Source organism: Oxyura jamaicensis, chromosome 3 (assembly GCF_011077185.1).
Source record: "Oxyura jamaicensis isolate SHBP4307 breed ruddy duck chromosome 3, BPBGC_Ojam_1.0, whole genome shotgun sequence".
In the NCBI taxonomy this organism is placed as follows: domain Eukaryota; kingdom Metazoa; phylum Chordata; class Aves; order Anseriformes; family Anatidae; genus Oxyura; species Oxyura jamaicensis.
The window spans coordinates 58,536,514-58,562,739 of record NC_048895.1 but is presented as its reverse complement, the minus strand read 5'-3'; the positions used below and the strand labels follow the sequence as shown (position 1 = coordinate 58,562,739).

Below are 26,226 nucleotides of genomic sequence, written 5' to 3'. Positions count from 1 at the left end.
ATGCAGTTTGTACAGAATTCCAACTAGTCTTCAAACAGTAAGGTTGCTGACTAAAAGCCTCTTTTGCACACAAGTGAACAGAGGTGGGTTGGAGAGACTTGTTTTTAGCAATTTACAAAAGGAACTGATTTATTTTTATTTTTTTTCCCTTTTGAAAAAGAATCAGGAGGTGGGCTGTGGGGCTTCTACTACTTGGAACGCATTTTTTACATGAGTATAAGCAAAATGGTTTAACGCTGCCATGGCACTACTAATTTTTTCTCTTCTTCTTCTGTAATCTTGAGCTGACATTTGTTCAATCAGATAAAGAATCATATCTAGGTCATGCAACTGATGAAAAACATTAGGTTTCTGATTGCAACCTGAGCGTTTACAACAGCCACTGTGATTTTAAAGGAGGCTTGAAGGCTCGCAAACTAGCCTTCTAAACCTGCTTTCAAGTAGTGGTTTCAAATCAAAGACAATTTCCTGACTGAATCATCAGACTGAGTATTGGTGTACCAGAGTTTTATGCCTTTAGGCAAATTGTAGCCTAATTTTCAGGTCTGTTGAGTTCCTTTAACTCCCATTAATTTTAAATGGAATTACAAGAGCTCAGCTGCTCTGAAACTTATTCTTAAACCCTTTTGTGACTATCTTCCTTACAGACACATTGGAAAGCTGTTTTAATGTTTGTAATACATTTTGAAATGCTTAGGTAGGATATATTACAGAAATGCAGTCATTGCTAGCAAGTGTCTCGTTAAAGCAGTCCTGTATTTGTCTCATCTCGGAGCAGTACAGTTCAAGTTACCTGAACATAACTCGTAACAATTCAACCACAGTGTTCTGTAGACAAGACAGAGCGAGAGGCAGAAGGCATCCGTGATGGGTGCCCAGGGACCTGCCACCTCACTTCTTTTAGGATGGAAGCCCAAGGCTGAACAAGCATAAACAAAAGCTGAAAAGCAAGTGCTGGCAGAAGGCGAACCTAAAAGTCACCCAGGTTCCCCACAGTTCAGAAGGTTCCCACTGAAAGAGTCCAGAAGACATGCTGTGAAAACAGGCATGTTAGCCTGGCTGTTCAGGTTTAAGAAGCAGGACAGAGATCAGAACTCGGTGGGCTTGCAAAGCTGGTCAAGGAAGTAGCCAGAAGAATCAAGGTCTTGGTTCTTTGTAATGGATTGGACATCAAAGAGAGGTCTCACACCTGCTGGGCTGTGGGGATAGGTGGATTTATCTGTGCCGTGTAGTGTTTGTATTTAGGGGAACTACGTCCTGTGTAAGTAACAGAAGAAACAGCAGTAACGGGCAGACCTGTAAGGTCTGGGTGGGCTGCTCACTACTGTTTGGAGAGGGGGGCAGAACAAGAGGTTGGATTTTCAGACATGATTTATTTGGAAACTTAAGATCCACTAAAGGACAATGAGACTAAAACTTCCCACTAAGTGTGCCAGATGCATTGGTTAGAATCAATCTATCAAATCTGTGGATAAAGAGAAGTTCATAAAAGTGATCAACATTCATCAGACCAATACCTGCTGGCTTTCTAATGAACGTAGTCTTGAATCAAACCAGATTTCACTCAGAACTTCAAGAATGTTACAAATTAATTAGGGCATTTGTAAAACTATTCAGCCAAGGGTGGGCACATGCGCCAGGCTGGTAAAGTACACAAAAGAATGGGATAAGAGGAGAAAAGCTCCTATATCTTCCTTTTTATGCACAAAAAAAAAAAAAAAAAATGCAGATGACTTTTACAGGCCGGGCTGCAACATCACCTCATTATCAGCGTTCCCAGCCCACTCTGGAGGATTTTCTCCACAGGGGAAAAACATCATTCTAAATTCATTTGGCCACTATTTTTTTTCCCCCACTCTTGCTGATTTGCAGTCTCACTTGACTGAGCTGTGAGCTGTTTGCCCAACAGGGCTTTTGTTCTGGTCTACCAAAAACTGGAAAAACCTGTTAGCATGCAAGCTTTTTTTTTGTTTGGTTGGTTTTGATCTTCCTCTCCCATTGGCAGCTACGGCTGGTACACATGCAGACAAGGTGGTGCCTGCCTTTCATGTGGAAGGCTGCCGTGCAGAATCTGAAGGTGTTTTCTTCATTACCCCGTAGCCTTTCCAGCCTCACGAAAGCTCCGGTGGATACTCCAGGAGTTAAACTCTGCTTGTTCTCCACAGAATGAGTTTAGGTCATTATGTGGTTTTTCTTCAAGCAAAGGGAGGGTGTTTGAGTATGGCTCAGGTCCGGCCTTTGCAATAATGTTTTGTAGGCTCCGGGAGACCTACAGAAGCCAGCCCTGTTGTGCAATGTAGGTGTTTGGATGCAGAAGCTTGTCTCCTTTACAGCAGCTGCACACGGTGTAGGGTTGACATCTGTAACTCCAGACAGCAAGCTAGTGCAAAGCGTGGACAAGCTGGGAAGAAATTTGTTGTTCCATCTCTTTCCTTCTCATCTTGCTTTGAAACGAGAATGGGTCAACTGTGTGGACGGTGCTTGCAGCTGCTGCGCGACTTCGTGGCCTTTGTTCAGAGGATGTCCTCGGACCTGGTGCACAGCATTAAGGAATGCTTAGCTCTGATAATCAAATGCTCCTGCCTGAAGCAGAGCAGCTCGAAAGCCAGACAGCTGTACAAGCCCATCCTGCAGCCTCACGAGCGGGTGACAGCACAGGAGTTTCTGCAGCATATCGAAAGAGGTGGGAGCACATGTTTTTTGAAAGGGTTGTGAAAGGGCAAGGAGATGCTTTCTGGGGGGTTGAAAACAGATGGGGCTCCTCTGGCATGGCATAGAGCAGCTTGGTGGTGTAGGAAAGGACAGAGCTACAGAGCTCTGTGTGTATGGGACACCCAGAGCTGGAGTGGCACAGCAGTTGGTCTGGGTGTCCAGACCAATGGTCAGCCCCTTTCTGCTGTGCCACCACTGCTAAAACATAATCCATGTAAATATGTTTCTTAAAAGCAAGCCCTTCTGGTAACTCAGGTTAACTTTTTGAGTCTGTCACTAAAGCCACAAAGCTGGAAAGAGGATGTATGACACTGCAGGAGCCCCGAGCTGTTTGAGGCAAACTACAGCATGGTTCTGGCTGAGTTGTGAACATCCATCCATGGCTGCAGCACGCCTGGGGTTGCTCTGAGGGTGCCTGCATTGTACATGGGGGAGGTCAAAGTCACCCTGGGACAAGTGCCATGGGGCTCCCGGGGCTTCTCAGACTCCAAGAAACTGGTCTGCAGTAAGTGCTTTTGTGGGAATGTTCAGATACAAGGCTTGAACACAGTCATGGGATTCTGCTTGAATCAAAGTAGATCCATAACTCCTTAAAAATCTCCTCCGCTTTACAGGTTACCTCTCTAATCACCCTCTTTATCTTCCTTGGGTGTCTTCTCTGTCCTTTTCTAAGATACAATGTGTTAACAGGAAAGCTTTTTGTTAATTATTCCATTCCTACAATCACAGAATGTCTTCTTGGATGAGTGCATTTTGTTGGTTTTCCAGCCTTAAATCACTTCTTGTCTCAGACTCGAGGGGGGGGGGGCAGTTGCCTGTTTGTTTTCGCTTTGTCTCACAGCCAGTCACACATATTGTGTTAAGCTTAACAACACTGGGCTAAAGCTAATAGACAAAATTGCAGAGCCTTCTACTTCCATTTGTATGAAGGGTGTGGGACACCACAAACTAGTATTTCGTTACTGGCCTTTTTGACATAAAACCATCTTGTGAGGTAGACCAAGAGAGACATTTACCCTTGGTGTGACACAGTTTTTTGCAATGATCTGTCATGGAACAGCCCCTGGAATGACTGTTGTGATGCTGATTGTTTGGAACATGCATGGATTAGCCTCAGCTGGTGTCCTTACTCTGTGAACGCTGGGGGTCTCATGCTGTTGATGTGTTTCAATAACTGTTGCCTATCAAGCACTGGCTAAATCCTGAAGTCAGTATCCAGAATAGGACTAGACCTTTCAGCTTTGTGTACAGTGGAGATCTTCCAGGGCTGAACATTTTCTTCCAAAGACTAGCATGCTCCTGACCACCTAAGGGTGCCTTGACAGTGTTCCAGTTCAATTGACAGATCAGGTGCAAGGAAGGGGTGGTCTGGAAAAAACAGTGAGAACAGTATGGCCCTCTGTAGCACACACGTGGGTGCTTCCTGGAAAGAGTAAGTGTATGTTTTCCTGAGAAATCCCTTACTCTCTGGGAGGGCTCTACAAGGGACTGGTCCATCTTGGCTCCCGAGGAGCTGGGGTACAGCAGCAGGGAGCCTTGAGCTTCTGTGGCAGCATGGCAGAGGTGGCCATGCATGCCCTCAGCAAGCTCCCAATGTCCTTGAGAGCAGATACCAGGGTTAATTCTCTGAGTGACCAAATCCTGCTGCCAAGATAGATAGAAGCACAGAAATCTCAGAAAGAGAACCAAGACACATCACTCTTTAGCACTCGCCTGTGTTTTTTATTCCAAGATGAGGCAAGCCCCTCCTCTATTTTGGAAAAAAATTATAATAAGCAGAGACCCAACATTGGGATGGTCTGAGTGCAAGGAAAGGCTTTGTGGTTGGTCATACTCAGCTGTTAGCTAGGGTAGCAAACACTTGATATTGTAAGTCAGTGAAGATTTTGTGTGGATTTTGTTTTATCAGTCTCCCAAATAAAAATGCACAGCTGTGGGAGATTCAGATAGTTGATGTGTAAGGAATGGAATTAGACCACAGGAAGAGATTATTGTTTTTTTGTTGTTGTTGTTTTTGTTTTGTTTGGTTTTTTTGTTTGTTTGGTTGTTTTTTTTGTTGTTGTTTTTGTTTGTTTTTGTTTTGTTTTTCTCTAAAACCTTACACACACTGGCTAGTCCTTTCATTTGTGCTTATTGTTAATTATTAAACAAAACTGAACTTTATATGAAGCAGTTCTTCTGTGAAACACTTACCTAACCCTGAAGGTAGGATTTTGCTACTCTTGACATGGCAGCAGCTTCTGATGGCTCGAGATATTGGCTGAGTTTTGCATTGAGGCCTGAAAGCTCACACTCCTCTCATCCCTCACATCTCTGTTATCCCACGGGAAGTAAAGCAGCTAGATCTTGTTGTTCACAGAGGTATTTCTGTCTTTAAAATACTGCTTTAATATCTTGTCTAAAAATACATCTTGAGCTTGTGTGCTCCATCCACCAGTCAATTATACTACATTCGTTTTTCAACAGTTTATACTGTTGAGCATTGGTTCAATGGTCTTTTTTTTCTTCCTTGCTGTTCCATCCCATGCATTACAAGCACATCATACAGTGACGTACAGAAGTCATGCATGACTGCTATTGCTGTACTCTTGATGGCTATTACTGAACATCTGGTTTATTCCCTACTGTCATTCTCACGAAGAAGTAGATTCATGCTAGGAACTTGAGCCTAAGGCAAGTCCATTTGCAATCCATGTTGCTGTTCCCTGAAATCCTTTATTATAGTGCAATAGAACCACAGCAAAAATAAAAAGTAATAAATTAAAAATATGCACCTCTTTTATAGCCTGTAACTAAGAACACCATTTTCAGTAGATATATTTTAACAAAGATCTTCTGTGATTCAGGAAGAGATAAAGAATTTTATGGAGAACGAGAACACCTGCATTTAAACTAAATTGCATAAAAGTGTCTAAAGGTTATAATTTATCTTGCTTCCAATCGCTAGTTTCAAGAACGTTGTAAGAGTCATTGCCAAGGACGGGTTATTCCTGGTTCCTTTATTGCACCTGCTCCTGGAAACATGAATAAGGACAGATGGTCTATATGGGGTTGTTGCAGTACAAAAATCTTTACGTGTTTTTTGGCTGTAAACTTTAATTTCTCTGTGTGAACTATCCTTTTTCAAGTGTAATTGAGTCTGCACTATAACTGTTTATCTTTAGGTATTGAAATGTCACCACTTGGAAAGGACCCTCTGGAAGCCTTGAGGACCTTAGCTTTCTCAGAAAACCCAGGTTTACAGCAGTCTGCTGCTCTCTATTACTTGCACATGAGCCAGCACAGTAAGTTATCCCAGTGCATTAGAAATTTTTCATGTAACTATAAATAAAATTATCTTTTCCAACTGTGAAACTTCCTTAGATTCATTAATCTTTTTTTTTCTTTTTTTTTTTTCTTTTTTTTCTTTCATGCTGTATTGTTTGCCAAGAAAAATGGAAAAGATGTCATTGCCATGTGGGTAGAGTCATTCTAGGTTTTGCTATAAGAAGATATCTCTGATCATTATAAAATATTGTCATTTATCTAATTGTAATACTTCTGAGAAAAATCAGCAGAATCCTAAGTAGCTAGAGTCAGTGTATTCTGAATCTCCTGAGAGCGATGCAGTTAGAAGTCTGGTGGCAGGAAATGGACATAGTGATCTTTTAATGTTTAATATTATATAATTTTTGGAAGAGGACAAAGCCCCAGAGGCCAGATTGTAGTGGAGACAAGAAGGAAACATTATGCTTCGTACCCACTACTACAAGGGAGCACTGGGCTCCTGAGGTAATTTTTAACCAAGTAGAAATCAGCCTTGATATGCCAAATAAGATTCCAGCAAGAATTTGGGTCATACATAAAGGCAGAAATAGCAGCATCAATCTGACTGCAATTTTATTTATTTATTTATTTTATAATTATTATTTTTTTAAACCCCAAGTTTTATCCCATGTATTTATTCTGGCTAAAAAGTGCAGACTGCCACAACATGAGGATCTGCTATGAGGTGGAATGACCTGTTTGGTAGCAAGGCATGTTGCTTCTCTTCCCACAATGTTTTTGAAGTACTTGATTATTCAAAACCTTTTCAAAAACTTTAGCCTGTTTTGTAATTTAAATGACAGGGAACACAACTCTGCCCATTTATGATAGCACCTGAGGCCCAGGACTAGAGAAAAATGTGAGAAACCCTGGTGAAGGATGAGACCCCTGAGTGTTTCCTCTCATTCCTGCAGTGAATATTCCCCTGCCAGCAGAGCATCTGGAACCCTTCTATGCCTTACTACGGTCTGCTGACCTGGAGGTGCAACAGATGTCTTCCTTGTCCCTTGTCAACTTTTTGCTGGAAGGAAATAGTGAGTAATTAACAAAATATTTCCTGTTCTGGTGTAAAAGCTTCTCTTCAGCAAGACTTACTGCAGAAGTAGGGCACATCTCTATAGCTAGGTCTACACAAATCCAAATTCCTATTTTTGTGTTCTAGATAGGATAGGTGTGAGTCTGTTTCTGTTTGCAAGCCACATAGATTCTGGTATCATCGAGATATATTTGGCCCCTGATGCTATATCATGTGGCAAGAAATCTTGGATCTGGGTGCAAAGGCTGGTAATTTTTTCTCAGGCTGATGTGGGTATAGATTTGCTGTTCTCATTCTTGGACTGAGAGCCCACCACTTACCTTTTGAAGCAATAGGTACAGCTCTCAAAAACAAACTCGGCCTATGAGGTGGTACTCATTTCCCTGTTATTTATTAACTGAATCTCAGTCTTAAATTGCTTACAGATTAGGAAAAAAAAAAAAAAAAAAAAAGATATTTAGGTGTTTAGTAGAATTTGCTTTATTCTGTAGCTAGTAGGGCCCACTTAATTGAGATTGGGCCTGGGAACTGCAGGTGACACACTTCCAATACAGTTTGATTGACAAGGCATTAACACCCCACACCTCCTCAATGGAGAACTTATTTCATCTACTACTGCTCTCCCTGGCACCTGGACTACAACAGGTATCTATCCCTCTATCCCCTAGAAGATTAGGCTTCATTGAAACTATTTTTTGTATTTTTGTATTTCCTTTTTTTTTTTTTTTTTTCCACGGATCTTTCTGCAAACATCATGTCACTATTTACTGGTTAAAAAAAATAAGGTAGACTTCAGAAATAAAACGGGGAGCATCAGAGTAAATTGTGAACCTGCTGGAAAACAGCAGTTATATTTTCATGAACCTTATGTTTGAAAACAGACTTGCTAGCAGAAATGTTTGGGAGCATCTAAACTACGGCCTCTGAACAGCTCTTACACTCTTTCATGAGTCTGAAGATAAATAAGCAAACCAAGCTAAGGGATTGTGAGTGCCTGTTTCTATGTTAGGTCCATTTTGCGTAATCGTAATAGATACACCAGAGCAATCAAAGGAAGAAGATATATTCTTTCCACAAAGGCATTAACTGTCTACTTTCTGTTTTGTCCATTTGTTTTTGAATTTATGAATAGTTGACAAAGAACTGGTTGTGCAAATGGGTTTACTTGAGCCAATTCTGGACCTACTTGAGTCAGAGGATCCCACTGTCCAGTGTAATTCCTGTGCCTGCACCATGACTTTGGCTGTTTCGGGTGAGTGTGCTGTTCTTTCCCTTTCTCCTCAGCAGTGAATTCATTCAACTCATGACATATTTCAAGGTGGCACAACTTATTTGCAATTGCTTTGAGTCAAAAGATGCAGCAGCAAATTTTAGTATTCTTATTTCACAAATTCAACCTGTTGAGATTCTGGTTAAGACCTCTTTCTCAGCCAAGCTCATTTGAAACTCCTCTTGTAGATGAGGCTCTCCATTTATCTTCAAGCCCTTCTGGGCATAAAGTATATGTTCCAGAAATGGAGCATAGCAATTGTATCTGCTGTTTTGGGATACCACATACCTCAAGCATTGTTACAGTCAGAAGACGTACATAAATGCTGCAGGAGTTGCATTTTGAATTAATCTCTTCTGAAACACAGGTTACCAGAAATGTGCAATATTCCAGTGGGGGTCTCATCAATTTTTTTTTGTGGCAACCAGGGAAATACATTTTGTGATACATTTGATGATTGTATTTGCTCGTTTTATGATTGCATCATGGTGATGTTGTCATCCTGCAACTGATTTAATCACTTGGTCTTTCTCCTCCTCTGTTGCTATTTCCTGCAGACGTCAGTTTGTGAAGAGTCTGCAACAAAGCTCAGCCACGGTTAACAAAAGAAAAGTTACCACATTGGTGTCCCAGAAGGCTGAGAGAGGCATGGTGGATGTGTAACTTTCTCACTTAAGTACTTATGTTACAAAGGGGGATAAGCGGGATCCAACTACATGGCAGTTCTAATTTGCATTTTATCCCAACTTTCATTTATCTGCAGGTTTTAAAATATTTTTCCCTTTGAAATTTATTTTTAATCATTGCATATTATTACAGTCAGGTTAAGTACACTGTATTCTACATTACTTTGTATGGAATGCAAATTACCTCATTTAAATGTCTTAATTAGGCATCTCATCACTAAAATTTTAGATGCCTTGCATTTGGAGGGCTTTCTTTATGTATAGTCAGTGGAATTTTGCTCCTGAAGATCTACAAAGGCAGATCCCTTTGCCTGTTTTAAGCAGCACACAGAGGAAAGGATTTATTTGGGAACCTAAAGGTATTCTTTAGTCCTGAAGGCACTCTGGCCCTCCCAGATGTCTCTGTCTAACCCAGGTTGTTGCGAACCCTCAGCCACTACAGAGGCAATTTGCCTTCATTCTCTGTTGAGGACGGTCACCTAACACCACTGCATGCTCCTTAAAAAGCTAGTGTACTTCTGAGCACAAGTAGTTCACGTTAAACACTCAGGAAGCTTTCAAATTGTATAGGAAGTCATCTGCTGAACAAAGAAGTAGGCAGTGCTGCAAACATGTAGGCTGGGTTGTTGCCTGGGATTCAGAGCAGGTTTGAAAATCTCTGTCTCAGCTTAACTAGGCTCTAGTTAAGCCTGGATACATTATTTCTTTTTCAGAACATGTTTTGCTACCATCACAGTAAGACTACAGCAAGAAGCAATTCACAAAAGTTTATTTAATTCTAACTCACAGACTCCAATACCTTAAGGGGTTTACTTGAGAATTCTGTTTGGTCATGGCCTTCAAGTATGCCCTTCATGCTTCAGAATGATTTTAAGAGATAAATATGGAAGCAGAACAAAATCAGGAAGAACCTTTAGATAGCTTTGAAGTGACTAAATCTATATATCCAAGAATGGCAATGTGTCTTAACTCTGCTGCAATAAGCATCCAAGACTGTGCAGAGTGAAGCTGTTTAGAAATGTAACTGCAAGTTACACACGTGAACTGCAATGTCTGATACTTACCATCTGCCAGAAATAGCTAAAAACAAAAACAGCAAACAAGCCCATTGAGATTAAGAGGATTTCAAGGTCAGTTTGTTCCAACACCAGCATTTGTCCCCACAGGAAGAGGACATACGCACATTTGCAATTATCTGCAGCTTTTCATCCTCTGAGTGAAAGTAATCGGTTCTGGGATAAGAACTCTTCTCAGAGTAGATAAGAACAGAACTCTGTGCTCACAGCAAGGGTGTATGGAGGCCTGAACGTCTGCATTAAGCTAAACAAAACGGATGCAGTGCACATTCAAAGCTGTACTGTAAGAAGAACTTTCAAGCACACAAAGAGCAGAAAGTGGAAAGACAGAATTTATAGATGCAGGTTTCCAGGTGAGTTATTCAAACCCAGCTTGAGTAGATGTTATTGATTGTCCTACTTTAGAGTAGGAGAGGAATATGTGTTTCCCTGTCACTATGTACCTCAAAGGTTTTTCTTTCTTTAAGAAACAAAACTGGCTTCCGGGGATGGGGCACCCACAGCTTCTCTGGGCAACCTGTGCCACCCTCAGAGTAAATAATTTCCTCCTAACATCTAATCTAAATCTGTCCTATTTTAGTTTACAGCCATTACTCCTTGTCCTGCCACCACACTGTCTGACAGAGTCCCCCCCAGCTCTCCCGTAGGCCCCCTTAAGGCACTGGCAGGCCGCTGTAAGGCCTCCCTGGAGCCTTCTCTCCTCTGGACTGAACAAACCCAACTCCCTCAGCCTGGCTTTGTAGAAGAGGTGCACCAACCCCTTGATTGTTATATTAGAGAAATGCGTGTCTACACAATTGACCTGAAAATTTCACCAGTGTAATTGCTTTCCATGTGACCCGGCTATTTTTAAATACACGTCTTTTCCCAGAACAATTATTTCACTCGAAATGGAAAACATTTTTTTCCAGCATGAAAGGTATTTCCTTAAGTATAAAATATACATGTGAAGGCAAAAAGAACACTGAAGAAAGAACACTACTCTGGAACACTAAGCTGAACATCTCAGCTGAAGTATACTTGAATAGATATCCTGGATCATCTGTGTGTGTGTCAGTTCCCCAGTATAGAACAACCCCAGACATACAAGTAATGTTTTTTTTCTCTTAACTAAGTTATTTGGCACATGGGGAGTTGATCTGATCCAAATACCTTCACATTTCTTGCTTTCTTGTGCTTCATGTTTTTCTAGCAAGCCTTCAGAGACTGGCCATTGTTTAAACAGTCTAGACATGTACATAAATAAATCAATACTCAAATAAAACTCCAAAGGACTTCAGTTTTGCTCAAACAAACAATGAACGATATATACTATGGACTTTACTTTTTCTGTTTGTGAAGAAATCTGCAGAATACTGTGATACTGAGAGAAATCTTCATGGGTCTAATTCACATTTAAAAGTCATCAACTTCAAAGAAGAGCACGTTATTTCAAAATCATGCCATTAGCATGCTTAGAAGTAAATGAGATAAGATACAATCAGTGGAAGAGGACCGTAGCGATCTCAGTGTGGCAGCAGGTTATTTGTTGCAAATGTTTTGTTGGCCTCGTGGCAGAGAGGTAGGGAAGAGCACAAGGAAAGGACTCTCTTTTCCATAAGTTTCAGCTGAGGCTACCTACAGTAAGTCTAAAACAAGAGGAGCAAAGTAAAAGCAGATTTTTTTTATATAAATTAAATTGCATTTCCTAGCATAGTATAACTTTATCATATGCACTATATGTATTTAGACAGTATATAAACACATTATATAGAATTTTATATAGTATTTTGTAGTAATATTTAAGTATTATAGTTACTTTATTTTTTTCCCCAAGGGTCTCATGACACTTTGCTAACCCATTTAAGGGGAGTTGCATTGCTTTTATCTTAATCGTCCCACTCACAAAACAAAAGCAGTGAACCAGCTGTGATCTATGACAAATACAGAAATCACAAGTTAGTGTCTTTTGCTTTGAGCTCTTGAAAATTTTAAGCGTTTCCTTGGAGTATGCGGAGAGGTTTTGATCTATACAAAAGAATCAGAGAAGTGAACTCTAAAGAAATCTAGACCTGCCAGGTGTCCTGCTCTTGATTCTCAGTAAGGTGATACTGCATGGCAACGTCTCATTTCTTCCTTATTCTGATTTTCTTCCCCAGAATCCAACCGAGATGCTATTGGTGCTGCCCGAGGAGTTACACCCCTACTGTCTCTTGCCAATTCCTATGATCCTAGAGTCCAACAAAACGCAGTCGGTGCAATTCTCAACCTCACACAATCAGGTACGTTATGACTAATAGTTTAGCTAGAATTGCTGAAAGAAAACATCTCACCAGGAGAAAAATACATAATTCAAAAGAATTAAGGCAAGAACAAAAGCTTACGTGAGCAACAAGCGATTTTCCTTTGACTATGGTATTCCCTGATGATACCACATAGGCTGATGATTTCACTTTGGCCTGTCTTTAGCTAATGCAGACCGTTTTTTGTGTAGTCCCAAAATAGGAAGGCTTGATTTTCAACCTCAAGGAGTTAAAGTACAAGCAATTAAATCGTTAAAGAGAGAGAAAAAAATCATTAAAGAAATAGCTTGATCTATAAAGCTAGCAGAACATTTGTTGGTACTTTGAAGCGATCTCAGAAGCTTATCCAATGTCAAATTCTAGGATTGTTTGACTTGTGTCCCTAACTTGATGTTGGATGGTTCAAAATACAAATATTATGGACCTGCTATTCTTCTCATTAAAAGCTCGTGGGATTTCTGCTAACAGCTTCAGCAAAAGCACCATTTGGTCCTCTGCAACAGTAGGTGTACTACCATACATTAGCTCTGAAACAAGCCAACATTAAATCCCTCCTATCCACATGGCGTCATTATGCCACACAACTAGATAGCACAGTCCTGAGTAATGTCTCTTATTTCTATATGGCAGGGAGAGTGGTTGGCAAGAACTGTTAGAGCTGGCTATTACACTTCCGCTATTATTCAGAATTTTAAGTTTTATTTGTTTTGTTTGTTTTACATGCAAATCATGGCGAACTTTGTACCTGATTTTTTTTTTTCAGATTCTCCAACAATTCAGATTGATGGTTGGATCTTGGAGGTCTTATCCAACCTTAATGATTCTGTGATTCTCTGAACAGGACTAGCAGAAAACCAGCAAGGGCATCATCGGTCAGCCTGCTAGTCATTTTGCTAAAATTACTGCATACTGCTGTCTTGTACAAACTCTCAGCGCTGTGCTCTGATGGTTGGATGAGTGCCACCACTCTCTAGAGTCTGACAGTTGTGCATATACCTGTTGAATTATGCCTCTAGATGAGAAGGAGGGAAGGGAAAGGACATACTAACAGCACCTTGTTTTTTTTTATTATTATTATTATTTTTATTTATTTATTTTTATTTTTATTTTGTTTTTTAATGGCAGAGAGGATCCAACAGGTCCTATGCAAGGAAGGAGCCCTGCCAGTTCTCATCCTTCTGCTGGAGTCTCCTGACTCAGAAGTGCAGGTATGGCTCAGATAGGTCAGAGTTTCAAACAGGAGCAGTGTGACTGTAGGGAGAGCACAAACCACACAACTGGGAAATGAAAAGGTGGAGAGAGGGGAAGGTTTCTCTAGAGAAATGGGGTGGCATGTGAGAGTGTCTTGGTGAAACGTAGCTTGGTCAGATACCATCTATTCAAAACGTGATTTGTTAGCTCCACAGGAGAAAGCTTATGATGCCAGCGCACACTGAAGCATGCACATAATTGTTCTGCAGTTACCTTTCTGCATCTTTTGGATCATCAGACTAGTTGCTGATAGGCCTGTTCTGCTGCTTTTTTGGCATCCTTTGATCTTCCACCCTAAGCAATTTAACTAAGTGTTTTAAAAGCATAACTTGCAAAGCATTTTTTTTTTTTTTTTTCCCTCATTATTATAAATGCCTGTGAAATCTTATTTTATGCCTACCCCAGAGACCTCTTTGTGATTCTGATACTTAACAGGGATCTGGGTCTTGGTTTAAAAGTTTGCTGATGAAAAAATATAAATCAGAGTTGTAAAGCTTAAAATCTGCTATTTCATTCGTCCAGAGAAGCACAGGATTGTTTCCTCCACTGTTTTTAATATCTCTGTTCAGTTCTGTAGTAAAAGGCTGAAGTGCTGGAGCCTCTAGAATTGCTTTCCCTCATATTCAACTTAAAATTTCCTTCTCTGCAGTTCAACCTGTTTCTTCTAATTATACCTCCCCAGTAATACATGCTTTAATATATATAATCCTCCCTAGCGTTAATGTTTAAATCCTTTGAAAATGATCTCTTGGCATACTAGGGCAGTGACTACATCCAGCCTCAATAAAACAAAGTATACATGTAATACAGTAGATGTAGATGAGCTAACTTAGTTGTCAGCAGCGGGGCAGCTGCAGCAGCACAGCACATTCCCAAATACCCAGGGACCTCACGGGTTTGTGCAACTTGCACTGCCACAGCACGACTGCCGTTGCTTGTCCTGGAGGGAGCCCACTCAGACGGTTATCATGCCTACCCAACAAAATAGCTGAAGATGAAAAGCCACTTTATGTTCATCAGTTCTCAATCCGAGCATTTCTCTGATTTATTTTTACGCTCTTTAGTGTCATCACTGTGACTGCTTCTCTCCCCGCTTTTTTCTTGGTTGTCTGCAGTATTACAGCTGTGCTGCCCTGAGCAACATAGCAGCAAATGCTCAGCACCACGAAGCTATGCTGAGGACTGGTGACAGATTCCTGCTGCGTGCGCTCACATCTCTCCTATCCTCCCCTGTGGACAAGGTAAAGCTGTAGCTTTTTCTGTGTGTGAAGGTTTAACATCAGAGCAGAGCTATAAGACTCGACTACCAGTTTCAGCCTTGCACAATTCTGCTTATCTACTGCACCGAAGCCTCGGTGGTATCTTTCCTATGAGGAAAAATACATACATTTAAACATATATTGGTTCTATGAGGGCTACACATGGAGAAAGAAAATGGAAATCATTAAAGTCCTGGACACTTCTTTTAGGCTACGATGACCTATTTTCTTTAAACTTGAAACTCTGTGTGAAATGCTCTGTTCAGGCTATCACTATCTGTGATCATTGTGTCTGTGACTGCAAGTATCTGGAGCACCTATTACACTACTACTTCTCTCTCTCTCTCTTTCCCTCTCTCTTTCTCTTTCAATATACTTAGGTTTGACTATATGGCTTCAAAGCCTAACACCTAGAAAATCTTGCTTTGCTGGGAGCCATACACTGAAAAAGCTTCAGTAAGATCCAATTCAGGATTTGAAGGGTAGAACTTTAAATTCTGTGTAGTCCCTCCTAGTTGGAAAACAAAGGGCAAATGAGGAAAACAAATTCAGTCCATATTTTTTCTTGTAATTGATTTGACACTTCTAAAATAAACCAACAATTGAACCCCACTGGCTCTTCCTTATGAACAACAGGAGGACTGATGCTAGAAAAAATTCATGAAAACTCTGACCAAAAAAAAAGTGTACGAAAATTTGTGCTCTGAAGATAATGTGGTAGCTTGCTAGTGTTGGCACATTTATTTTGAGTACAATAGCCAAGACCATGCGTTATTGAATCCACTCTTTCTCTCTCTTTCTTTTTTCTTTTTTCTTTTTTTTTTTTTCTTCTGTTTGGCACAAGCAGGTATCAAGCCAGGCATGTGTTTGCCTAAGAAATTTGGCTACCAGTGGTAAGTAATATCCTGGAGATAAACACACCACACTATTTCTTTTTCCTTTCTCTCTCTGCCTTTCCAAGCAAGCAGGGCGGGTTGGGAACCTTTCATATTGAAAGCAGAGACACTCATTTCTACTCTTTAGTTGGATGTTACAAGAAGAGGGAGGTGCAGCATGCCCAACTAAACGTGCCTCAGAGCTCCCAGGCATGAGGGGGAGTCAACGTGAGAGTCAGCACAGGTCTTGCATGCACAGAGCCCTTCTCTCTCTTCTGTGTTTCCCAGTCATTAAACCTGATCAGGACAGAATGTCACCTGAAATTGCTGCTTGAGTAGGGGCCTGCCTTCTCCCAAGGCATGAATCTGCCTGACAGTAAACAAAGTTTTCTCCCAAGCATTTGTCATCCTCTTAAAATATCCTGTCCTATTAAATGCCCGTGATCCATTCCTGCGGCGTACTCTGGAGATGAAAGCAGAGAAGCCACACTCTCAGTGCCAGAGCCTTAGGGTCCGGAGTAGAGGCGTTCATCTAGCAATTGCAGAGGCACCTCATTTCCAAGCTGTCACCCTGACTGCGGAGCTGGGCGTGAAGGCACTGCTGCTTCGCTCCCTGGCATGGTCTCTGTGGCCTTTGGGACTCCATCTGCTGGTTGCTCTGGCAGTGCCTCCAGTGCCAGGGAGCGCTCGCTGAGGGTGCAGGGCAAAAGCGTTGTAAAAGGGCCGTGACTGAGACAGGCGGTGCTCGGGGAGGCCTCTCTGTGCAGCAGGAACTGCCGCCTTCCCACCAGGCCTTAGGCCAATGAAGCACTGAGGAAATGCCCCTCGTTTCTTCTCACCAAGGTTCAGACACAAAGTGAAGGGTGTCCAAAGCTGCTTTCAAACCTGCGTTGATCTTTTGGCAAAAGGAGCCCACAGATGAGGTTCAGTTCTTACAGCCAAATGCCCAGCGTTGTCCCATCCCACAGAGATTGGGATGTCCCCTCACGTTTCATCATCATCTTCCCAAACCAGCGGACACCCAGGCCGAGATGGTCTCCCAGGACGTCCTGCCCAAGCTGTGCTCTCTCCTGGCCTCTGGCAGCGAGGACGTGCGGCGCGCAGCCGTCGCCCTGCTCTGGATACTGTCCCAGCACCCGCACAACCAGGTAGGGGAGCTCATCCCTCAAAACCCAAGGGGAAAGAGCACAGTTAGGGCAAATCTGCAAATGAAACACATCCTGTGAATGACCGATGGGCTCTGAGAGACCTCCCAACCCTTCTCCTGCCCCAAATGATGAGGTTTTTGAGCAGATGCCACCCTGCACTCACTGTGTTCCCCTTGCTCTTTGGACAAGAGGTCTCAAGGTTTATTTTTTATTTATTGATTTATTGATTTATATTTAATTAAGATCAACATAACTTAAAAGCCTATCTATCTTTAGGTAATTCACTCGGACTTTCCTGTGTCTCCTCACGTCCTCAGATACAGGATGGTTCCTTTGCCCACACTCAGGGCAAACACCACCATTAGCAGAGCAACACCATGCAAACACACAAAGTCTGAATAGAGATAAACTACAGCCAACAAACAAAACAGACACTTCTGCTGTACTTCCAACCTCCACAGCAAAACCAATAAGTAGCAATTGACAAATTATTATTTTTAAATATGCTTTTCCATGGAACATGGACATGAAAGGTTTTGGTAAGTATCTTAAGCTAACAGTAACCTCTTAGGAGTGATAGAGTTTGGTCAGATAAAGGAAAAAAAAAAAAGAGAGAGAGAAAAAAAGCAAGAACCTTTTCCTGTCACATTGCTTTAAGCAGCAGTGACAGCCTGGGTAACCACAGCTGGCCTTAGTGCCTTTTGTGGCTGAGATTTGAAATGTCCCCAGGGTATTGGAGTGCTTTACACCTTGTTGCATGAAGACAGCATGGTACAAGCCCAGTCGGGCCCCCTCTAACTCGGGGACACAATGGAAAAATTGGGAAAACTCAATGCCTCCGAAGCAGCGCAGAGCTTCCCAAAGGCTTTGTGCAGGCCGCGTCAGCACCAAACACCCTCGTGGCGTGCGAACTGCCTCCTGCAGCCACACACAGTCTGCTGTCAGCAAGCTTACCACTGGACTACGTTGAATTAGCTGGGGGCTATTTGCACAGCAAAAACATTACTCCATCTCCAGGTTTGTTCTAGTGAGCAAACAGGGCCAGCCCCAAGGAGTGAGCGTGGCTGCTTTGTGCAAGCGAGCCCGCACGCTCTGAGAAGAAGCTGACCTCTCCTTCCTCACACCCTGCCTCCCCACCTCTGTGCCTGCTCTGGCCTGGTTTTTCAAGGCTTTTCAAGGTTTCTTTCACTCACCCAGACTGAATTCTGAGTGCCTGAAAGAGGAATTTCTCCATGGGAACAGCTGTTGGAAAAGAAAACACCACACAAAGCTAACCTTTACAACCAAGTCAAATGATGCTTGAATTATTGCAAATGCCACACAAGATACAATAGAGCAGAATTCATCCGCCCTTTCGTTACCACGAATCAAACCTCTGAGAGTGCTTTGCACGAGTTCCCCTTCCCTTTCTCTTGGTCTCCTGTCCTGGCTGCTGACAGCAATTCCCGGCAAACACTGGACAACTTGCCTCCTGCAGGGGAATTTTACTCAGCCAAAGGACAGTCCAGCCCTAAAACACTAAGGAAAGAGTCAGTCTCAGTAGGAAATGGCCTTTTAAATCACATTCCTGTCCTGAAAATCAGAATGACGAGGGTCTGTCAGCTCCAGGTGATGCTGCAGACTTCCCACTCCAGGTGCAAAAGAACTTTGCTTCAGTCCCATCGTGCTACCTGGCAAATGGGGGATAGATAATATTTATGCTGGTAAGCACTGCCTGCCCAGGGGGTTGAGTACAGAATTGCAATTCTGAGTGTAGGTGCTGCTGGAATGCTTTTCCTTTCTATTTTGAATCTGTGGAGAACCTAGGTCAATACTTATTTGAACCACTCAAACCACTTCTGCTCAGATTCTCTCATGGTTCCCTCACACTGTGCAGGCCTGAACCTGGAGACAAAATTTGGATCCCAGCTGCACAACAGCCAAAAAACGAGGTTCAGCAGAATTTAGAGTACTGTCACTTGCTGATGTAGGGCTACATAAACAAGAAGCTTGGCAGGGAAGTCATTATATATTAGAAAGTTCATTTAGAGTCTGTAGACAATTTCCTCCTCTCAGGCTGTAGCAAATCAAATAATGGTACTGTAGTCAATGGGATTATATAGAAAAGAGGACACACAGTCCAAAAGCACAGAAAACAGTCATTAATGGTAATTGAATTGGATAATGTAATATGATGCAGTTTCTACTGTTGAAGAGAAGGAAAACTAGAACTAGAGAAAGTTTACAGCCATACCTGAATATAGGATTATTTAAATGCTCTGAGTTTAGCCATAGTACTGCCTTTTTCATCTATTTTCATGTCTGATTTTAAGACTGTTGTTTGTGACAATGCTTAAAATGAACATAAGTGAAAACATTGGGTAAAAGAAAATAAGATACAGTTTTGTGATTTAACCTAAGGGGAAAAAAAAAAAAAAAAAAAAAAAAAAAAAAAAAAAAAAAGCATGTTACACCTTTTTAAAGGCCTCTTTTCATGTTGCTTCAGTGATATTGACATTTTCCAGACTCAGAATTACTCCATTTTTCTCAGTTATACATAGGACTGATGACTTGTTTTACACTGAACACACTTGCCAATGTGTCACATTTTCTAAGTAACGTGAATAAAATAGCCTGTTACTAATGAACATGAGAACTGCATAAAGAACTCATGTTCTTAAGGAAAACAGACTGAAAGAAAAAAATGTTCCAAGAGGAAATCTTACATTGCTTTCAACTGTAGACCTAACCCAAAGCCTGCTGAGATCAGGTTTCTCTTATAACCAGCAGTGCCCCCTTAATCCATACTGTTACTGAGGAAACTGCCTGGGCAGTGACCCAGACTGTGAGGTCTGATCCATTTAGTATCAATATGGTGATCAGAGGAAGAGTACATTCAGGGAGAAAGGGACTCAGTATAAGTCCCTCTAAAATATCCACCAGAGAGCAGAGAAACTTAGGTATCATCTCAAGAGGACGCTGGTCAGAGCACGTTACTAAACTGATGCCTGATCACAAAACGTCCCAGATGTGACATCTGTTACTGTTGGGAAGGTAAATTGCTGGGGTACTTAACGACACGGTGCTGCTGCTGCTGCTTCTCCAGGTACTCCCTTTGTCTTCCACTTCTGTGCCAACCACTCCTCCTTCCAGTCAGGAACACATCCTTCCCCTGGCTACAACAGCTCCTGCTCACATGGCACAGCAGCCCCTGGGGTGTGTTCGATGCAAACAAGTTGCTGCAAATGAAGAATAAATTCTAGACATTTAAAGAGTGAAAAGTGGACCTTAGAGACTCCAGCTCTCTATAGCAAGTGCCAGTCAGGAGACCATGTTTTGGGAGGAAAGGCACTGGGTGCAGCTGTTTTGCTGCTGGATTAAATGAACTGAGTAATACTCTTCTCACAGTTTGCTGCAAAGTTGCAGTGCTGTGCGTTGGCACTGTCTGAACAGGGTGTAATGGAAATACTGCTTGCTCTTCCCAGGACGCTCTGGTGTGTGCCGAGCTGCTGCAGAGCCTGGGGACGCTCCTGTCAGCACATACGACAGACCCTGTGATTGCTGGCCATGCTGCTTGTATCATCAAAAACCTGAGCCTTTCCAAAAACAGACAGGTGGGTACCCATTTTTTTTTTCACTGAACTACACCCTGGGATGCTGCAATTACAGTTATATAAAATCAGCATTACCCACTGAAGGATTTTATTATTATTACTTATAAAACATATGCCAAGTATACTCTGCACAAAATTGTATGAATAAAAGGACCTGATGTGCCATGGGGAAAGGTTTTACTTTTCCAATACAATGCAAACGTGCTAAAGAAATCAAGAAATGTCTAATTTTTCCTGTAAGTGATATATTTACGTAATTTGAACAACCACATCATAGATATAAAACATATTTCTAGCAAAGATATTCCAAACTATTTAATCCAGGAAATTCAGTGGTGGGTTAGAAACTGAATCCCAATTGCCTAACTCTTGCTCTTCAGATGCCTTCACAGTTATCTATTTATGGGGTTCAAAACTGATCTATTTTCACTCCCAGTTTACTAAATATATCCCCAGCTACTGATGTATATTATGTCTGTTTGGCCAGATACCTGTTGTGCCACGATGCTACAGACCTCTATCACCAATTTTGCTTCTAGTGAAATCCATATCCACAGATGCATTTCGCTTCTCCTCACCTAAAACGGATATTCAGTTCTCTTAGCCACTTTTAGAAAGACCCACATTTCTATCACCTTGATCAAACAGTGCCACTAGAAACAATCAGTTTGGGGGGGGGGGGGGGGGGGGGGGAAGGGAGTGCACCAAAATCCTTGTCTCTGCGCTTTGCTTCAGTTTCTAGTACACACTTTTGGGGACTTAATTACATTTTTTTCCTTCATTCGTTATCCAATTACTGCTAGTTCCAGAGACTGCTTTCCTGACACATGCAGTGTCTGAAACAAGAACTTCTCTGCTTCTGTGACTTGCCTGATTTCAGGCTTAGAAAGGCATAGAAACATCTTTGTCCTTCCCTTTTTTTTTACATTATTAATTCCCATTTGCAGCTCTTGTGCTCTGTTTAGCTTTATCAAGATGGAGTTAGGCTGAAATACCAAACCACAGTGCAAAATAAAGTTGTCTCTTCTGCAGAGAGATTATTCTTGCATTCCTTTGTCCTTCTCTCCCATGATGTAAGAGAGCACTCAATCCACCTGGAACAGATTTAAACCACTCAAAAGGAAAACTGTGCTCTGTGTCTATGAACATGACTAATGATGAGGAATGGGACAAACCTTTCAGCAAGTTTCAAATGGGGATGTGAATTCCCAATAAATTTTTTCACTTATACTAGTAAATATAGGAATTACATTAATTTTCTATAGTTGTGAAATCTATTCTTGCAGGGAAATGCATTTCCTCAAACTCAAGGCCCACATGAGAAGTAAAAATGGAACATGCTTTCAAAGTTTGCTTTAGAAAAACTGCCATATTTGTCAGTTAAATTCTGTGACTTCATCCTGTCATCGGCAGGGAGCTGGTTCATTTTCATAAAAGCTTTATAATGTGCCTTATAACATATTTATCACTCACTGCACCAATGAACCCCCAGACAAGAGTAGGAGTGCCAGGTCTCCAGGGTCAGTTCTAAAACACGTAAGAGCCCTTGTCACAAGAGGGAAAAAGTCTTGTTTTTATGCCAGCAGGACAGACTGTGGCAGCTTGAAAGGCAGGAGTCTTGAATCCAACTTCAATCATTAAGCGGCAATTTAAAAAATGGCAGCATAAAATGAGCATACAAAAAAGATGCTTTCTTTTGTTGACAGTCATCTGAGCTCCCTTATGGAGGCGTGAGCAGCTCCCATCATTAGGATTTCCCTATGAGCTGGAGATTCAACTTCCCTAATCAGTCACTTACAGGTGACTCACTCAGGATTCGTTCCTTGGTCTCAGGGGCTTTTAATCCAGGTCGGCACAGGCTGTCTCCTATCCGTTGTCAATTCAGTCTCTAATACATGGACCCCGGTGCAGAGATATGCTGGCCCAAAGCGCTTTTGGCATAGGAGAGTCAACCTAAAAAATGAGGTGTACACAGAAGTGTTTAATTTGTAATAATCCTCCACAGAAATAGGGATCACCTTTGTCAGAGGTCACCTCCTATTTCTGCAGGTCAGGGCATTTCAACACTAGAAAGTTTTCAAAGCCTCAGATGCAGAGAATCTGATAAAATTCCATGTTTCCCCATGCTTAGCCCTGCAGTACTCATGTTACTCACCTCTGCACCAGGACTTCAGCACATGACAGCCTGATTCTAACATACAGGGTGGCAATAAATCAGTGAAATCTTTGAGCTCCAAGAGTGATCTGCGATCATGAGAACGTCCCGCTGACTGAGAAACTGACCCTGGGAAACATAAAATCAGATGATCTCTAAGGAATTCAAAGTGTTTGTCACCTGGCTGCATTAGATCTGGGAGAGGAGAGATTTCCGTCATGTTGTCCTATCCCTCAGTATTGCTCGGAGACACGCAGTACTTCTGAAGCCCTTGGACACCACCAAAACGTGATGGAAGTGCTGAACATCGATCTCCTCCTTGTTGCAGAGAATCATCGAGAGCCTGTGTGTTGAAGGTCTCCTCCAGGCCATGCTTTCTATTGACATGCGAGAGGACTCTCTTCACTACGTGACGTCTTGCCTTGCTGAGCTGACAAAGCAAGGTAGGGAAGCAACCTCACCACGAATGGCTTCCTCTGAGACACGTTCGCATCCTTTAGTGATCCTAACAGGAGTCAAAGCCCAGGTCTCTCCTTTACATTCACTGGAGGTTTTGCCATAAGCTGGTATCTGCTATAACTGCCATGCAGCCAGTGACATGCCTCATGCCGTACTTAACTCTGCCAGAGGTGCCCAGCAGCTGCGGGACAGACTGAGCCCACTAGGCCAGAGTGAACCTGGTGCACAAAACGATGCAGTCTTTCAGAACACAAACCCAACAAGGTAGGAATCCCACAGCCTTTCTCTGAAGCAAATCCAGTGACCTACCTGACTGAGAGCATGACTTCAACACACGGCCCTAGGCTTTGCAACCTAGAAATACTGACTGCAGAAGTTCAGCACTTATGTTGCTTCTCCCACTCCATAAAGGATTTCTGATTTAGGCTATGGGTTCTGGCAGATTTCTCACCTTCCTTTTTAGGGCACTGGAGTTTCTGTTTAGATTGCTCTCCCATCTTTCTGTCTCCTAGAAGGAGCCACGTTACGCATGGTCCAACGGATGGACGAACCCCTGACGAAGTGCTTGGTGAGACTGGCTGGCCAGCTGGAGCATACCGAGCCATCCTTCCAGGCTGCCTCCATCATCCAGCACATGATAGACCACGGTAACTGTCACACAGCACTGCCTGTGCTTTCCAAGTTATTTATGGCTGTCTGAAGTGAAATGAGCCTTTTTCCAAAGGAGCTAACTGTCAGGTACTGAGCAACCTTTCACGTTCCTCTGTCATCTTCCATCTGGCCTCAACTAATTTGTTAGCACAAAAGACCTCCACTCACCCTAGAAATACAGACGTAGCAGTGCCTGACTGCACAATTTCTTGAGATGAAAAGAGATGAAAAGGGACCATAGATAAAGATCTGAGTCAGGTGTTTGCTGCCCTCTTCAAGCACTGCATGCTGCAGGGCTAGCCTGTAAGCCAGTTCTGAGGTCCTTAAAAACAGGTTTAAGCAGAAAGGTGGGATGATGTAGAATACTCCTCACTGAGGAAACGAGAATGTTTCAGACAAAGAGGCATTGGTGCATCTTTGCGTGACCGTCTCTGCTTGTATATGCAACATGATGGCATTCCCCACATACAGGAACAGAGACTGGTAGAGACGATTGCAAGGGTTTTTGTGTTCCAGAATTTTAGATCACTTCTGCTGCCCAACCAGCATGAGGAAAGCATCTTCCTGAACCAAGCACTGCTGTTGTAATTCTCAAATAGATTAGCAGGGCAGTGAAGTGGCTTTTGAGAATGCAGTCTATACATTCTAAATTTCAGTGAGAGATAATGAAGAGAACATAATTTTAATCTGCAGAATACAAATAGTTTTTTGCCCACGATACTTGCCCTATGCAGCTGAGCACCTCAGACTTGCAAGAAAAAGGTGTCCAGATTATTCTTGCCACATTCTCTAATAAGGACGGCTAGATGTTAATCCTTAGATGTGAGAGAAATCAAAGACTGGAGGAGGGACTCTAGTAAGGGAAAATACAAGCCTGTTCCAATCCTACCATTGAGTATTTGCAACAGAGTGGACTCCCAAGGAGTGATAGAGACCAACAGCATCATTGTTTCACGGATGGCTGAAGCATGAAGAGGCTGATCAGTCTGTACGTCAGCACGTGCCTCACACAAGGACGGGCTCCCCAGCGTGGCAGCCCACTTGGCAGAAATCTTCACATCCTTTACCTGAAGCACATTAAGGGTTGTAGGGAGCCCTTGCAGTGACCCTGAGTGACCCTGGCTGTAGCTGAGGGCAGACGGGTCATTGCCGACCTTAAATGTCATTACAACAGTTTTGGAAGTGTTTTAAAGGCTCCTGCTGACCTCCAGTTATTCTCCCATTCATGCAGAAAAAATGATGCGTTTGCTGAAGTGTCACATCGCAGAGATTCAAGCCTACCTCGAGAACTTTCTTACGCACCAAGAGATTCGCTTCCAGCAGCTGGGCATTTCCACGTTCTGCAGGTTGCAGGCAGGTACGTCCTCGCTGCTGGGCGCTGCCCAACGCTGCCTGCTCCCGTCGGCGGCACACGGGCACGGCCTTGTCACCGCGTGTCACCTGCACTCCCCTGCCGTGACACTGCTGGGCAGCTGCCGCTGGGGCTGGCCCTGCTCACCAGAAGAAACCTGAGGGTAGCTGCTACCTTACCTGTTTTAAAATAACTGAGAGTATCTGATAGTAAAGGCAGATTTTGTTTATTTATTAATTTATTTTGAACGAAATTTTGATCTGATTTTCAGATCTGAAAGAAACAGAACTCAAATTTTTGTCCAATATGAGGATGCGTGGCAGTAGACTCAGCTTAAAAGCTTTTCAATTTTGAAATTTTAGTTTATTTTGATCAAGCAAACATGAACAGATCGCATGGATGGCAAAAGCTGTAAAGCCTTACATCTTTTCTATACTTTAAGTTCTGTTCCTTTTAATATATATATTTGACTATCGATGAGACATACGATATGGTAATAATATATAATAATCTACAGTGTGCATCTTCACAATGTAGAGCCAGTGCCAAGACCCCGATACATCTTTGTTTGTATCAGCTATACAGAAACAGTGCATAAGGCTGTTTTTGCCAACTGTGCTTTAGCCATCTGGAGCAGGAGAAGTGAGCAGCAAACATTCTTGAACGGTTGTAGGAATGAAAATTGAATTAGTATCTGCTTTGTATGCTAGAAAGATACTGTGTTACCTTCTATATATTTTACACCGCAATAGGAAACAACTTTATCTAACCTAAAACAGAAGCATTCTAAGCATCTGCATTAAAATGCAGGGGGAAACATTTGGAGAGGACAATTTCTGCAGCTTGCCTAACACTTGTTTTTCCTCTTCAGATCCAGAATTCTCATTAGCATTCAGGAAAAGCCAAATGGCCAAACTCCTTGAGCAAGTCCGCCAACAAACAGAAGAAACACAAGAGCTCCTCAGGGTAGCTCTTTGCCACACATAGAGTTAGCATTTAAGCTGGATAGCTTACGAAAACTTACCAGATCCAAGAACCTGAACTTTTAGCGAGGACACCTCTTTTCATTGGCTCCTGTAGTTAAACTTTTCCTGCTACTTGCAGTTTCACTGTACA

General features: G+C 42.3%; 1 protein-coding gene across 1 annotated transcript; it reads left to right on the top strand.

Annotated features, from left to right (window-relative positions):
* Nucleotides 1-2,012: 2,012 nt before the first annotated feature.
* On the top strand, nucleotides 2,013-26,126 carry LOC118163627 (vacuolar protein 8-like). Its single transcript, XM_035320479.1, has 15 exons — nucleotides 2,013-2,252; nucleotides 2,308-2,683; nucleotides 5,877-5,996; nucleotides 6,933-7,052; nucleotides 8,187-8,306; nucleotides 12,225-12,347; nucleotides 13,494-13,576; nucleotides 14,735-14,860; nucleotides 15,726-15,771; nucleotides 16,768-16,901; nucleotides 20,366-20,494; nucleotides 22,978-23,092; nucleotides 23,621-23,755; nucleotides 24,991-25,116; nucleotides 25,982-26,126. The coding sequence occupies exons 1-15, from the start codon at nucleotides 2,247-2,249 to the stop codon at nucleotides 26,095-26,097; spliced, it is 1,875 nt and encodes a 624-aa protein (XP_035176370.1). The 5' UTR covers nucleotides 2,013-2,246; the 3' UTR covers nucleotides 26,098-26,126.
* Nucleotides 26,127-26,226: the final 100 nt, after the last annotated feature.

What these genes read in the sequence shown, in the direction of transcription:
- LOC118163627 (XM_035320479.1), top strand. An exon ending in CTTTTTGCTGGAAGGAAATA is followed by an intron (nt 7,053 to 8,186) that starts GTGAGTAATTAA and finishes ATTTATGAATAG; the next exon opens with TTGACAAAGAACTGGTTGTG. An exon ending in AAGAAATTTGGCTACCAGTG is followed by an intron (nt 15,772 to 16,767) that starts GTAAGTAATATC and finishes TTCCCAAACCAG; the next exon opens with CGGACACCCAGGCCGAGATG.